Below are 16624 nucleotides of genomic sequence, written 5' to 3' on the forward strand. Positions count from 1 at the left end.
ATTTTCCCCATTTAGTAGTCTATCCAATCTCTTTTTTGGAAGAGTGCTTTCTAATATCTTAAATACCTGTTGTTCCACAGACGAGAGCATGGAAGCCCTGAAAGGGTAGAGTCTCTCTTCTTCCAATGGAATAATCATGAAATCTTTTCACTTAATCTTTTCATAGATGGGTTAACTTTAATTCAATTTCATTTGACTAAACTGTTTTTGGTCCACTTTTATTTTAACAGAAAATAGCAGTTATAATCACAAAGCCCTTTTATTAATTGCTGGATGTGTCTCGTTGTTGGACAATGGGTGGCAATTACAATGTTGCAAAATTAAGATGAAGTATTTTCTATTAAGTTGTGGAAGACTAGCTCTCCACTTTCGCTTTTCAGTTTGAAAGACCCCATTCCACCTGCACACAGGAAATAGAAATTGCCAAAAAGTCTTGATTTGTATTGGATATGTAATATAATTTCCAAAAGTGGAAAATGAATTTCTAAAAGATCTATGGTAGTCATTAGGAAAGTCAAATGAAAAATGACTTAAACAGGCAATTCTTCAATCTTTCTGTCTCATTTCCACCCTTTATTAAGGGAGAAAGGGGTTTAACTGTGCTACTATCCAATCTGCAAAACAATTTCTGGACCTGTCACTTTTTTACTGGGGTCAATTTCATTTTATCGAAGCTCCTCAAAATTTCAAATGCTAAAAAAAAAAAAAGCCAGCTTTTTGAAAGTCAGATCCCAGATGGATATGTTAAGAAACAAACCTCAGACTTCTATTCACTGTCTCGAAGGGGGCTTTCATGTTCCTCTCAAAATGTACAAAGCATAGACCTTTCCTATCCTTTGCTGATTAAATAGATCACATTTCATGAATCCACTCTGTATTCAGTGCTTTCTCGGCTCATATGAATGTATGCCTTGAAAGCCATTCACTGAACATTTAGCCAAATGGAATTATGTCTCGTTTGAACCAGATCACTGGTGTTAGGGGCAGGATGCCATTAGAAAACCAGCCAACAAACAAACACTATAATGTTTTAACTTTGAGTAACAATCATTAATACAAACTGAATTGGACAGAGATCCTTGGGTCAGAGAGGCAAAAGTATCTTCACAATTTAACCTATTTGTAGGTTCTGGAACTTAGTTTTTTCGAGGAAAAAAAACTAAGTGCTTTTTAGCTCTTTAATTCACCTTGTTTCACCTCACCTCTTTAAAATCGAGACAGATTCCTCTTGTGTACACGATAATTCTCAAGCTCAAAGGAAGCAGGGAAAAGCCCTGAAGTTACCCATTCAAGGTAATACTGTATGTACAGTAAATATTTGAATAGAAAACATCAGAGTGGAAGCTAGCTATTCCTTTGATCGGCAGCAATCCAGCCCTCACACCGCTATCATGTTACAGATCCTTAGTTGCTTAACATCACGTGATGCCTGGATCACCCTGGTTTGTGTTGGCATCTGAGAAGAACTCTCTTTTATCCACAGAGCTTTTGCACATCTGAATTCTTGATCTTCGCTACAAGGTAAATATTAGCCTATGAATATAGTTAACAACTACGTGCTCTTCCTATTAACCCATTAGTAGCAACTGAGGAAGTAAAATCAAGTGGTGTTTAAATGGATCATCTTCATCACGAACACCCACCTTGCACTTTACAGGTACAACTAGTGGCATACAACCTTCCGGAGAAACCAAGGGCTTTGTTACAGTAAACTGGTCCAGTGTGATATCACAGGTATAAAAAATATTCCATTCTGTATCAAAACTAGGCACATGCCTTTATTTATAGTAACAGAAGTTAACAGAGTTGAGCAGTTTTGCCTTGGGCCCTATTTCTTGGCATCCTACATCAGACAAACGCATCAGCCCGCATCTCTCCGCCCATAACTCCAGGGATCTAGTCTCAGGGTCATCGCTATGGAAAGAAAGGTGAAATCACACTTGGATCTATCGTGGTGAGTAACTAAAAGCACAACCTCTCATTCATATTGCTTTAAAACATATACAGCATATATGTTTCAAAAAAAAAGAGTAAAGAATATATTGATTTCTTTGTGGTGCTGAATCAACAGTATGGTATGATGCAAGGCTTTAACAAATGAGAATCATAGATACAAATTTTTCTGTAGAGTATGTTTTAGACAAATGCGTCTTTTTAATCTGTAAATCCTACATTGTAGGGTGTTCCTCTTTTGTTTTTGCTGTGGTAGAAAATGTTGAGTAACTGTCCATGAGCATGAGCCAAAGGTTCAGGTTCATTACTGAGATCCCCAGAATGCCAATATTTGCAATGCAAACAATTAGTATCCCACTGTGAAGGGCTCTGACAGTGTCTGCCTGCCTCGTGGTGAAGAGTCTCCATAAGAAGTCCTCCTGCTTCTATGAACCCTGCTTGGACACGGGGGCAGCTGCACGAGGCCACCTTTGAACCTAGTAATTGACTGTGCCCGCTGTCTCACTGGTGACCAACACCGACACGGAATCAACAGTGTGAGTGGTAGGCCCTCAGATCATTTTCATGTTGAACCTCCTGGGGCCAGCCACCTCCCCTTCCACAACAGCACCATTGTTTTTTCGGGGCACATACTCGAGGTCAATGCTGTTTTTGTGCTTGCCTTTCCCTCGGCTCCACACAAAAAGGAGGAGAAAACAAAATAAAACCACTCCCAGGAATGTGAAACAGCCCATGGCCGTAGACACCAGTATTGTTTTAAGGTCCAGGGAAAAAGTATTGGCATTGGTGCCATTGGACATGGTGTCGTTGGAGTCCGTCATGTACATAGGGGTCCTGTTGGCATAAAGGAAGCGGTCTGAGGTGAAGCCTTTCACCGTTAAAGAGGCCGTGAAGGTGTCGTTCCCGGCTGCGTTGCTAGCGATGCAAACATACATCCCGCTGTCTTGATCCTGGGCAAAGCGGATTTCCAGGGTGCCATCGCCCAACACGGTGGCTCTTCCATTGGACTTGGTGGTGATAAAACGCCTCCGAGGTGTCACCCAGGAAATGACAGGCTGAGGGTCTCCGTCTGCGCTGCATTCGAGCTGGACCGTCTGCCCTTCATCCACTAGCAGATGCTGCAGCTTCTTTTCACGGATTTTGGGTTTTTTGCAGGTAAAGTAAAAAGAAAGGGCAGTGCTGTGGAAATCCTTGAATGATCTCTCACGGATGGTGTCGGGGCCGGCACACATGGGCTGCTGGCCCCCGAACTGCAGCGTGGGGTGCCGCTGCAGGATCCAGAGGAGACGGCAGTCACAGGCCAGGGGATTGTTATTGATGCTCAGGACCTCCAAAGCCCTAGGGGAGGAGAAGACATTCTCTTCCAAAGTTTCCAGTAGGTTCTGAGACACATTGAGCACACGAAGGAAGCGGAGCCCTTGGAAGGAGTGAGGCTCAATGGTGCGGAGCTGGGCCCCCACTATATGAAGCTCCTGGAGGCGGATCAGGTCCGAGAACATGCCGGCTTCGATAGTGCTGATGGGATTGTAGGAGAGGTTAAGGTGGGTCAGATATACCAGGTGTTTAAAGGCAAGGAAGGGGACCACGGACAGGTTGGTGTTGGTGATCGAGAGGGACGTGAGGTTGAGACCATAGAGGCTATTGGCAGGCATCATATCCAGCAGAGGCCAATAGTCAATCTCTAGATGTTTCAGGTGGAACAGTCTTTTAAAGGCATACACGGGCATAGTGTTAATATTGAGATGCTTCAGATGCAGGCTAATGAGGCTGCGGAGGTGGGAGAGGGCTTCTGTTGGTACTGCTGTGAGGTTGCATTTCTCCAGGGTGAGCTGCTCCAAGCTCAGCAGCCCGCTGAAGGCCCTGTGTGATATATAAACCAAATCATTGTCCCCCACCTCTAGAGACTTCAGGTTGTGCAGGTCCTGGAACATGTAATCCAGTAAAATGACAATCTTATTCTCACTAATGTCGAGCTTGGTGAGGTTGGATAGCCCCGTGAAGACTCCTAAGGGCACCAGTTTCAGGCGGTTGCCTTTGAGGCGGAGGGAACGAAGGTTAAAGAGGTTGTTAAAAGCTCCTGGCTCCACATTGGCGATGATGTTGTCACTCAAATCTATCTCCTCCAGCAGAGGATAGGAGATGAACTCCTCAGGGTTGACACTCTTCAGCCTGTTCTTGCTGAGGTCCAAGATTTTGGTCTCAATGGGAATGCCCTCGGGGATGGCGATCAGCCGCCTTCTGTGGCAGCTGACGGATTTGTTCTGGGCAGAGCACTCACAGCGAGCCGGGCAGCCAATGGTGGATCCCATGAAGATTAACACCACAGCCAGACCCAGGAATGGCTGCCAACATGATATGGCCGTGTGAAGCATGACTCCACCTCTTAGTCTACACCTAGGTCACGGGCCTGCGGGAGAAGGCAGGAAGAGAAGTTGAGTTAGGACATGGATAGGTAAAGGGACGTAAATAAGGCAGCAAGTACGACGGAAAGGACCCTGGATTGGGAATCACACCGATCTGGGGTTAAACCCGAGAGCTGCCCTTATTAGCCACGTGGGGTAAGTTGTTGCACCTCCCTGTACGGTGGTTTTCTTGGCTGTAAAATGAGGATGACAATAGTAACAGCACCCTAGGATTAGGACAATGTCAGTATTTAACAGTTACAAAGAGACTAACACACTGGCACAGACTATGGGGCACACCAGCGTGTGTGTCACAAAAGGCTCTACTTTGAACCCAAACTCAAGCAACAGAGCCCAATGGCTAAGAGGAAACCTATTCAGCTTGAATCAGTGTCTGTGTCTCTAATGTTGGGAAATCATCCTCTACTCAAAAACGAAGCTAATACAAGCTTCATTCGGTATCAGGCTCTTAGGTTCAAAGTACAAAAACAAAGTTACATTCAATGCAAGAGGTTGAGGCTTTATTTCCTTCATATATGAGCTATTAAAAACTGCCAGTTAGAAGGTATACATCCTTCAGAATTCAGTAAATCTTCATTTATAAAGGGGTTTTCTTTTTTGAGGTAAGCTAAAAGATCCTCACAATCTCTTCATAGGCTTTGTGTTTATTATAGGGAACAGACAGAATCAAGGCACCATAATGGCCATGATGCTGGAAATGCTTTAGGAATGGGAAAAGTTGCAATTTTAAGAAAAAAAGTTTCTAATAAATGAACTATCCTTTCATATTCAAATTCAAACCCAGTGAACCTCTTAAACTGAACTTATTTGGTATCAAATGATTTTTAACTGTAGATAGTTAAGCAGAACCTGAACTTCCTGTTCAGCTGAATAGCAAGACGTGTGTTATTGAGCTTTCCTTCTTCACGTGAGATCCTGAGAGGTACACTCCATCCACAAACACCATATTTTACACAAGTCCCGCTAGTGTAAAACAGTATTTTTAGATAAAAAGGTATTTGATCAACTTCAGTATTCACTCCTAAATTCACCCCTAAAAGGCAATTGCAAGTATAATTCTCCATTCAGTGTTTATATAGACGTCTATATTTTCATGTAAAGCTGTGTCTACATCTAGATAAATATAGCCACAAAAAAAAAATAACTAGGATCAAAGCTAATGCTGAATCACTAGAGAAATGTCTCCGAATGTAAGAACAAAGCAGAGATTCAGACAGTGCTCCAAAATCCATTATCTAGAAACATAGGAGTTGGTATTATCGGAAAAGATGTGGTAAAACTAGCATTGCTGGTAGCTCAAACTAATGTCTAAATTATCTGTAAAATGATTAGAACAGGAGAACAAATTAGTCATGGCATCTCTGAAAAAATTAAATTCCTTAGAATAAATTTAATGAGAAATGCAAAGAATAGGACACTCAGCCCTACTAAGAAAACAGAAAAAAAGAGACATATACTATTTAATAGATTCAATATTATAAAGACATTGTTTTTCAAATCCAAATATATCTCTGTGATCTATGTATATATTGAGAAATTTGAAAGTTCATTTGAAAGAAGATAAATATGAGAGTAATCAAAAATATTAAACAGTAGTAATGGGAAAAGACTTCCCGTACACGATCTTTAAACATAAGTTGCAGAACTACAGTAGTGAAACAGCACAATACATGAAAATACAGTCAATGAAATGGAAAGTAAGGAATTTAACATAAAATATATGTGAAAAGTATAGGTGAAAGGTGGCATTTTAATTCAGTGTGAAAGCTATAAATGATGGGCTAGCTATTTATTTAGTGGGAAAAGATACACAACTTTACTTGGTCCAATAAAATAAATTCCAGATGAATTAAGAACTACAATGCATGAACAAATAATGTATTAGAAGAAAATTCAATAATTTTATAATAGAGTTGAAAAGGATTTTCTATGAATAAAACCAGAAACCATGAAAGAAAATGTTCTACTTGATTGTATGCATTTAAAAAATAATAGCATAACAAGCAAATAAACAACATACACATTGAACACCCATAGACAATGATCGACTTGGTATTAAACAGCTCTTATTAATCAACACGGAAGAGAGGTAATGTCGATAGAAAATGAGGCAATGAATGTAATAAACACTAAAAACAGCTAATCAATATGTGAAAAGATGACCAACCTCACTAGTAGGCAAAGAAATCAGGTTAAACAACAGGAGCATATCATTTTTACCTAAGTTTAATCCCTATTTTTGCCCAAGAGTAGAAGGAACTGATGGAGGGAATATAAACTGGTACAGCCTTTTGAAGGTTCAGGGACAACAGTGAGGAGGTTACTGGATACATTAAACTTAAATATATCTAAGTTCAATATTGCATCCCTATGAGCCACTTTTTTTCTTAACTTTGAATTTTTAAAAGCCACTTTATTGAGGGATGATTGACATACAAAAAATTATATATTTAATGTATACAAGCTGAGGAGTTGGGACATAAGTAGACATCTGGGAATCTATCACCACAATCTGTGCCGTCAGCATCCACTGCATCCAGACGAGGGTGGGTCTGATGAGCCGTATTTTTTTCTGAAGATATAAGGAAATAATTTAACTAATGTGCACAGATGTTTGGTACAGGTTCATCGGGGTTTGGTTTGCTGGTTTCATTTTATCTTCCTAAGGTGGAACCCTAGATCATTGATTTTGAAACTTTTTTTTTTTTTTAAGATTTTATTTTATTTGACAGAGATAGAGACAGCCAGCGAGAGAGGGAACACAAGCAGGGGGAGTGGGAGAGGAAGAAGCAGGCTCCCAGCGGAGGAGCCTGATGTGGGGCTCGATCCCAGAACACTGGGATCACGCCCTGAGCCGAAGGCAGACGCTTAACGACTGAGCCACCCAGGCGCCCCTGAAACTTCATTTCTAATATAAGCCCTTAAAACTATTTTAAATGCTTAATTGCATTTCAGAAGTTTTAATATATATATAAAACTTATTCAGTGACTTTTTTTGTTTAGTTTAGTTTATGCTTCTTGTTGACTGAGGGATGGTTTAGGATAGAGTTAGCTTATTCCAACTATGTAGTTAGATCTTTCCTAGAGTCTTACTCTATTTATTTAATTCTGGTGTGGTCAGAGAACTGCTCTGCAACCTTTCAATCCTTCAAAGCCTACTGCGATTGTTTTACGGATCTGTTTTCATTAGAAGAGTCCATCTTCGTCTCTAGTAATACTCCTTGTCTTCAACTCATTTTGAATGATTACTGTAGCTGCTCTAGCTTTCTTTAATGTTCCCATGGTGTATCTTTTTCCATCTTTAACTCTCAACACATTTGTGTCTCTGTAGTTAAAGAGTTTCTTTTATAGCCAGCACGTGGCTAGTTTTTGCTTTTCAATCAGTCTCACGATCTCTGCAATCTCTGCCCTTTGTTAGATTGCTTTGTCCACTTATACCAAATACAGTTAACTATAATGATTGCATTCTCGGGTGCCATCTTGCTATTTGTTGTCTACTTGTCACCATTTGAATTTTTCCATTCTTGTCTTTTTTTTTTTTAAAGATTTTATTTATTATTTATTCGACAGAGATAGAAACAGCCAGCGAGAGAGGGAACACAAGCAGGGGGAGTGGGAGAGGAAGAAGCAGGCTCATAGCGGAAGAGCCTGATGTGGGGCTCGATCCCATCACGCCGGGATCACGCCCTGAGCCGAAGGCAGACGCTTAACTGCTGTGCCACCCAGGCGCCCCTTTTCTTGTCTTTTTCTATCTTAATCTTTTAGTATTGCATTTCTTTAGCCTTTCTCCATATGTTTATGTACATTATTTTTATTTGTTGCTCTAAGGATTATAGTATACATCTTTAATTTCTCACAGTCTACGTAGAGGTGTCATCAAATTGCTTCAGGTAAAATACATAGTAACCTGGCAACAGTTTATTTCCATTTTCACCCCCTAGTCCCCACCATCATCCTTCATGGAGAGATATAGAGCGAGTTCTAGGCAAAGAAAATAGGGGGTACAAAGGCACGGAAGCAATGGAAACCCTCTGTGATTGGATGACAATAAAAGTCAGCCAGACCGGTTGGAGCAAATACAGGAGAGAAACAGAACAGAGGCCAAAGAGGTAATTAGAGGAATGACTTAGAAGAGGCTTGTAAACTGTGATAAGCTGTTTTCATTCTATCCTGAGGGCAACAGCAAGCCATTAAAGTGTTTTATGCAAAAGAGTGATATGATCAGATTTATATTTTGGGAAGATTAATCTGACTGCGGCATGAAAAATAGATTTGCAGGAGGGAAAAAGTTGAAACTCCTGAAGCTGTTGCATTAATTCTAGCTGGAATAGAAGTGGTCTCAATTACGGTCATAGGAATAAGCTTGGGTAAATAGATTGAAGCAGAATAGAGAAATGCTTTAGTTATGGATGGGCCATGAGGGATGTAGGAGAGGAAGATGCCAAGATGATTTCTGGCCTTTTGTCAGCTGGGTAAGACTTGGTGTCATTCACTGAGAGAGCAAGCTTCAGGGCCGGCACAGGATGGGGAATTCCTGGTTTCCTCGGATGTGTTCGGCAGTGGGCCAACACGTGTGGGTTCACTGGGCAACTTAATGATATTTTTACTCCTTGAAAATAATATTTTTCAAACGCTTTTAAAGTATTTCTTTGGTAGAGCAGGGAAAATGTATTTTCTGACAGGACTCTTCATGTTCAAGATAAATGTTTGATTACACACTGTACTCCAGTTTATTTTGAATTAATGGTAAAGAGGTGTTTTTTTTTTTTTTAATAAATTCTACTGGAGAGTTTAATCTTCTCTGGCAAAGTTTGTCCAGTCTGCATATCACCAGCTAGATAAGGAGATAACTGGCATCCTATTTCTGATTTATCTCAGGGATGCTTTAGGGAAAGTTTATTTTATTGCTTGGATCCCTTAATCTGGCTGAGTGTGTCTAACATATGGAATGACAGTATCTAATTCAGTCGTAGCTGCAATTTAACCAGAAAGGAGCTTGACTAAGATGGATAGTATCTGGAATTTTTTCCTTAAAAAAAAATTTTTTTTTTGGGGGGGAGGTTTTTTTGGTTTCAGAGTAAAGGACCACCTCAGAGAAGGATGGAAAAGTGCTTATTAGCAAGCAGGCAGCAGGCAAGTTCCCTTCAGATCTGGAATAACTTTCCTTTCTACTACCGTCTGTCAGTGAGGCAGAAGTAGATACTCCGGGGCCGCATCTCATCATCGTTCTTTGATGCACTTTGGAAACTGTGTAGGAAGGTTGTGCTTTATTGTTCTTATCACAAATATTTTTCAGTTTTAGTCTAGAAGGGCCAACTGCTGACTCCATTTAGCTTTCACTGTGAGCAGAAGCCTTCCAATCAAAGCTTTCTTGTCATGTCTGACTGTGACCAAGGTTTGATAAGATGAACTTGGTTTCATTAAGAATAAAGCAGGAAGTAAAATCTGTAGGGAGCTACTAGGGCCTTTCTATTTTGATCAAAGGGGATCTCAGGTACAATGATTATACCTTTCTAAACCTAGTATATGAAGTTGGATATTTTCATACTTATACTTTTTGTGTGCTGGGTATTTATTTTACAGCTCGTCCTATTAATGTAAGAAACACAAACAGAAACATCAGGAAGTTGACTTAAAGAAGGAAGAACAGAAATACATGGCTCCAAGGCTAAGTCTGACATTTGTTAGCTGCGGAACAGAGGTAGGGTGATGATGGCTACGATTTTTTTTTTAAGATTTTATTTATTTATTTGACAGAGACAGCCAGCGAGAGAGGGAACACAAGCAGAGGGAGTGGGAGAGGAAGAAGCAGGCTCCCAGCAGAGAAGCCTGATGCGGGGCTCGATCCCAGAACGCAGGGATCACGCCCTGAGCCGAAGGCAGACGCTTAACGACTGAGCCACCCAGAAGCCCCGTGATGGCTAGGATTCTTAACTCCTCTGTTAGTTTGCGATAATAAAGCAGAATAAATGTGAGGATTAAAGATGGTCCATGTAAGGTGACTACCACATAAATAACAGTGGTCATTATCAGTTTTTTTTAAGGGATAATGGTTTGGCTTGTCAAGAAAGCATGCCAAAGACAGACATGGATTTCCTGAGTACAGATGAAGAGAATATTGGAGAAAAAGGTCCTCAAACAGATGACACAGTGATAAGGAGAAATGGTAAGCTTTAAGCAGCCTTCACCCAAAACCAACCAACAAGCAATACAGGAAAGAAGTGGTAGCTGTCTGCTGTTTAAAAAGAAAGTTTAGGAGAGAAGCAGCTACACTGACAGATGTTAAGGTAATGAGGTTTATGCTGGGAATTCTATGATTAGTTCTCTAACTGGCAACCCAGCAAGGGAACAAAACCATAGATGGAGAGCACAGAAATCTCTTTAAACCTTCACACTGGCTAATGGTAGGATTTTTCTTTTTTTCACGACAGCTATTTCTCAATAGGGAGAGGTGGGTGATGAGGGAGGTGGGGAAGAAAGGGAAAGATGTAATGAATAAAGGAGTCCAAAATACACCTGAGGTGCTAACTTCAAGGTGTCTAGAACTGTAAATTCAGAAATCCTGGGCTGTGCTAAAATCGGACCCTGAGGAGTTGTGAAAGTTGTTTAAAACATTCGAGAACTAAGAAACCAATTTTAGTGTAAGTCTTGAAATTCACCAGGGTTACCTAAGTTCTTTGAAGGACCCCGGGTGAACTCGAGATTGAACCCCAGGGTCCCTAACCTGGCGGGAAAAATTGGATTTGAACTTTCTACAGAATAAAATGTGTCCTTCCACCTGATCTCCAATTACTCTCCAAAGCATGTAGTTTTACCTTTTTCTTCTGACTCACTTTGGTAGGACGGAAGTGGAAACTTTGCATATCAAGACTCAACCTGAAGAGCATTCACGGAGGAAATGAAGAGAGCCAACACGAAAGCCGGATTTGGAGAGGATCCATGGTGTTTTATATTATGACCATTTTTTTAAGCAAAAATCACAGCTGTAATGATTAAATCACCTAGCGTCCCATGCAGCTAGGTGAACAGTTACCCACCACTGTAGATCCCTCTCAATTAATTACACGCAGATTGCCAGTTCTGTCAATAGCTCAAGATAGCACTTTGATCTCCTGTTGCTTGGATAGAGACTGTTAGAATCTCACATTATCTATATGGGCTTCAAACCAAATGATAATTGCAAGTATCTATCTGTATAAAAATTAGCTGTTAATATGATTTAATGCAGTGAAATTAATATAAAATGGTCAGTCAACTAGTAAATTGAAGAGGCAGGATTTAGATCTAGTCGGATAGCATCATAATTTTTTCCCCTTTTGTACCTTTATAATTGATTCAAGAGAGGTAAGGAGATCAGGAAACTTCTTATTTAACTGTTGCTTTTATAGATAGCTTTGTCTCCTCTAGGACTGGCAGGTTTTAAAACTGGTTCATTTTATGGGGCAAATTCTGGGGCTCTTTGGGACTCATACAATCAAAGGACATCTCGGAGGTAGTTCCCTTGATTTGGATGAGTGAATTTCTATTCTGGACTGGTGGAGTAGTCTTGCCACCATCCCTAGGAATAGTCACCTCCAGCTAGTTTTTGCAGAGGCCCTGTTACCCTCCCAGGTGGCATTCTTGAAGGGATCTAGGACAGGCCTTGTACTGGTGTGCTCATGCATGTTGGCCTCATTTTGCTTGGGGAAAACTCTCATGCCCAGAAAAACCCTGTCAGTGCAGAATAATCCCAATACAGCAGCAACTTCCTCTACTCTGCCACAAAAGAGGCTGTCTAGCCTAACATTTATTCTCTGGATTTCCCAGGAAGTAGGTGGAAGTCATGATGTGCCCTTAACTACAGTGGAAGACTGGGAAGGGTTCCCCACATCCTGTTTGAGCACTTTTGTCTCCATTTCAGGGGAAGCACCCTTCTTGCTCCTTGAGTCATTTGCCAAAGGTCATGCAGCGCCCTCGTCAATCATGGAGCCCCTATTTCCATGCAGGGTTTTTAGCTTCACCAGCAGACCTTTTAACCCTTATCCTGTGCTTCTTCCATCCTTCCTCATATCGTATCACTAAATAGAGCTCATCCCAGAGAGCAACTATTTAAACAACTAAAAAGTAATGCTTCCTTTTAAAATTTCCTCATCTTCCCCCCTGGGCTATGCTTTGGTATCTCTTTTCATGGTTCTGAATCTGCTTTCCACTGGACTGTATCTATTTCAAAACATGAGTTCATTTTGTATTCAAGTGACTAGTAAACAATTAGCAGAGCTTGTCCTAAGTCATTAATTAATAGTTTCTGTTTAATCTTTTCTCAAATTGGAGAGCCCTCTGTTCTTGTGATTATTTTCATCTCTTTGAAATGCAAATTATTTGCTCTTCTCCCACAGTTCTGAGTCTTTTGGCCTACATCGATATACTTGGACATACAGAATATGCTCATTCTACTTAAACCTCTTAAAGATGAAAGCGCTTTTTGTCTAGCTTTGAGATCTCTCTGAAATTAATATTATTAAAGGGTAGTTGGCTTGAGATGCTGAGGGCCTCACAAATGTTTACACGATGCTTGAAATCGGTAAGGCAGTATAAGGGAATGGCTAAGAGGATAGGTGTACAAAATAAAAATGTGTTTCAGACTGAACTCTCATTCTCAGTCTTCTTCCCTTTAAAATGGGAATTATAGTAACCATCCTACAGAGTCCTTATGAGAACAGGATGTCATAGTGCCTATAAAGTCGGAGTTCCACACATGTTGGCTATTATTATTGTTATTGATTTGGAGAAAGGGAAATATTGCAGATGCTATTCTTAGACATACAAAATTTCTCAGTGGAAGGGAGCCCTAAACACCGCTCCTTATGGACAGCACCACCTCCAGGGTTAGGCTGTTTGCAGGCACTAGAGTAGCCTATTAAGGTAGATAATAAGGGCTGTTAAATATCTTGTAGCACAAATGAGAAAACTCAGGTAACCATGATCCCGGGCAAACATTCCTGCTAATATGTCACTTAAATCTGTCTGCAGGTAGAGTTAGAAAAAACTATGAAACATGTGCCTCACTTGGCAGTTAAAAAAAGAGAAGATTGCCTGTCTTTCTGCCGTGATTGCTCAGTCCTCAAGATCCACTCAGGCCAATCTCAATGAAATGTGTGACCACAGAGGACCACTACTTTTCTTCCGTAAGATTATTAAATTTTACTTGGGAAAATCAAATCATATGGAGGAGCATTCTGTTAGGAAGTTCAGATTCTTGAAACCTATCTGTTGCTCTGTGAAAACCTGGACTCTTTTGAAGTGTGGGTATTCATGAATGAAGGGGAGTCTGACTGGAGATTACCTGGTTTTAATTAGTTGGTGCTGAAGGCACCTAGACATTTTCTTTCTTATTTAAAGCTGTTCAGACAAGATAGCTGTCTTAAATCCCATCTGGAACATTCTGGAAATGAACAAATATAAATTTCTGCTGGCTTTTGTAACAGATAAATCCTGCGATCTCAGGGGCTTAAACCAGTAGTTTATTAGTTCTGCTCCACTAAAACACTGAGGGACTTGTGCCTGTATATTTTATGTTTCCCCACTCTTCTCGATCTTGGAAGTCCTTTCCATTCCATATGGAGACAGGAAGAGGACTGTGGGTAAGAGAGCCTGACCTGACAATAGCACTCATGATTACTGCTCACATTTCATTAGCCAGAACTCAGCCATGTGGGTACACCTAACCGCTCGGGAGGCTGGCAAGTCGGTTTGGGAAGCAGCCAGCCATTCTCTCCTGACAACAAATATAAACTGATATTAAGTATCAATCTGCTAGGTAAGGATATAAAGTATCATGGATGCAGTTTTGCATTCGGCTGATTTTTTTTTTTCTTTTTAACACATGAAAGAAACAAACATAATCACGGCTTGCCACACTAAGGTTCAGCTGTGGCATTTACTAACGCACACATCTTTGTCAGAAAATTGCATCTAAAATTCCCATTTACCTATTCTTAATTCATACCCAGTCAATATTAGGTGACAGGAATTTTATCATTTTTCTAGCTACTTTCTAGAGGAGAAAATGACAAAATGCAACTTAAAAAAAAAAAAAGCTATACCGTAAACAGACTAAACAAGAACATGTATTTTTTATATCCCAAGACAGACATTCATAACAGATTTTAGCTTCTAAGTAGATATTTGTAGACTTTCCCTTATTTTAGCAACTAATGACTGCCAATTGCTTAAAATCCCTCTATGAAAGAGTGGGAAACTATCAAAGAAAAAAGTGTATTTAATTCAACTCTATAAACACACACTAGTTACCTTCCATGTGCAAGGCAGAGCTGGGGACATAGGAGTAAATGCAATTCTTGTTTTCAAACAGCTGGTAGTGTAGTAGGGAAATTCTGTCTACTCAGCAAATTAATGATGTTAACATCATTCTTCCAAATTGGAATCAAATTATAACTTTAAACATCAAAGATACATTTTATCACATTATTTAAAAATAAATTGAAATATCGCATAAAACCACATCACTGAGAAATAATTTGCTCATCTGTGATTGATCTTCTTAAATTGACTGTTTATGCAGGCATTACAACTATTGTTATAGTAAGGAGATATTTAACTTGCAAGATTTTTGCATAGAAAATGTAAGCTGAAAAAAGTGGGATATGAATTTGTACCTGTACTATGAATATGATGAAGGGAAAGATACCCTTGTGTGTTGCGAGATTGTAAAGTACACCAAAATGTTAAGTGTCAGAATATCCACTATTTGTAGCACAATCTATCAATTCTATTTGTTTCTTGTTCAACAAATGTTTTCAATGTGCATTATATTACACTATTCTGAAAAAAACAAGAAGAACATAAAAGCAAGATGCAAACCCTTTGAAATTCAATCACAGTTAACCTCTGTGCTAGTGGCTGACTGATCTATAGACCCGGCCTGCCATGCCCTTCATCAGTTAGTTCAATGGCCACCCTCTAAAGTTAGGGCAGAATGTAAGTCCCCTTTTGGGTTCCTGTTTCTGTTTTCACCATGAATGTTGCAGCGCTGTGTCACTACCTTAGGCCTTCCCGCCATATATTACGTATGTGCATGTCCTGTCTGCTCTTGGAGTTGCACCTGCAGGCCTTCTTGGAATAGCCGTTCCTGACCACGGTATCCCCAAACTGCAGGTGTAGAATAAGTTAGAAAGAAAGGACTCAAAGTCACGGATGCTAGGAAGGGAACTACATACGAGCCTCAGCCGGATCTGTGCAGTAGCTCTTTTCATGTGTGAACATGCTTTTTATTGCCTCTGAGTCTCCCGAAGGAAGACAGGTAGGGAGGGTGCTCTTCTGCTCAGCACAGTAGCTTGAGCGATGGAGGCAGGCAGCCTCTGCTGATAGGTGAGAGCAGTAGCACCGTGTTTCCAATGGCACTCCTGTGACCACTGTCGTCACTTTTGTTGACTCTGTGTCACTCGTCCTACTATTTACATACAATTTTAAACGGAGAATCAGAATGGAAATTAATAAATGGAAAAGCATTAAAAATATCTGCAATGGAAGCAAACTATTGTTTTAGCTAAGATTTCATATCTTCCAAAGCTCTGCACTAGAGACCTGCTCTCCATTTGGGAATGCGGAGTTAGAGGGCTGTTCGCACTGAGTCTCCTCACTGTAATCAGAGGCTAGACAATAAACTTCGAGGGAATCACCTTATGCCTATTAATTTAGGGCTACTAACCATTTTGTGCCGCCTGCATCCCACACTTTGGGACATACATGAAAGACTTAAATGGCCTTTCGCTCCTAATATTTCATTTGTCAGGATTCTGTGAGAGCAGTAAGAGAGTCCAACATCTAACAAATGCTAGAATAGACACTTGCACTCAGCCCGCTGTCTGCACGCTCAGCCTTCTACACTCCTGTCTGCCTCCCGCTCTCTCCTTCCCGTGCAGGTCTGGGCATCTCTTTCCATCTTACTGCTCTGCAGCCATTCCTACAGATAGAGTATTAGTGAATAATCTTCTTTCATTTATTTCTAACGAGGGAACAGAGAAATCACGTCTTAATTGATTTCTTGGTTTCTTTCAGTTGAAAATATATACAAAGGGATGAGAAGTTTATATGTACATGAATACCTGTGTGCGTTTCAGTGGATACCTATGTGTCTCTGGAGATGCTACACACACACACACATGCTATATATACACACACACATGCACTCTCCATGGTATATACCGTATATAGTATAGTGCACGTGTGTATATACATACACACACTCT

At 40.4% G+C, this 16624-nt stretch overlaps 1 protein-coding gene across 1 annotated transcript; it reads right to left on the minus strand.

Annotated features, from left to right (window-relative positions):
- Positions 1–2191: 2191 nt before the first annotated feature.
- Positions 2192–4357, minus strand: LINGO2 (leucine rich repeat and Ig domain containing 2). The gene has a single exon (XM_026506415.4). The coding sequence runs from the start codon at positions 4323–4325 to the stop codon at positions 2505–2507; it is 1821 nt and encodes a 606-aa protein (XP_026362200.1). The 5' UTR covers positions 4326–4357; the 3' UTR covers positions 2192–2504.
- Positions 4358–16624: the final 12267 nt, after the last annotated feature.

The sequence above is a fragment of the Ursus arctos genome, unplaced genomic scaffold (genome assembly GCF_023065955.2).
Source record: "Ursus arctos isolate Adak ecotype North America unplaced genomic scaffold, UrsArc2.0 scaffold_18, whole genome shotgun sequence".
NCBI lineage: Eukaryota > Metazoa > Chordata > Mammalia > Carnivora > Ursidae > Ursus > Ursus arctos.

Coding starts and splice junctions, on each gene's coding strand:
- LINGO2 (XM_026506415.4), bottom strand. CDS start 4,325: ATGCTTCACACGGCCATATCATGTTGGCAGCCATTCCTGGGTCTGGCT.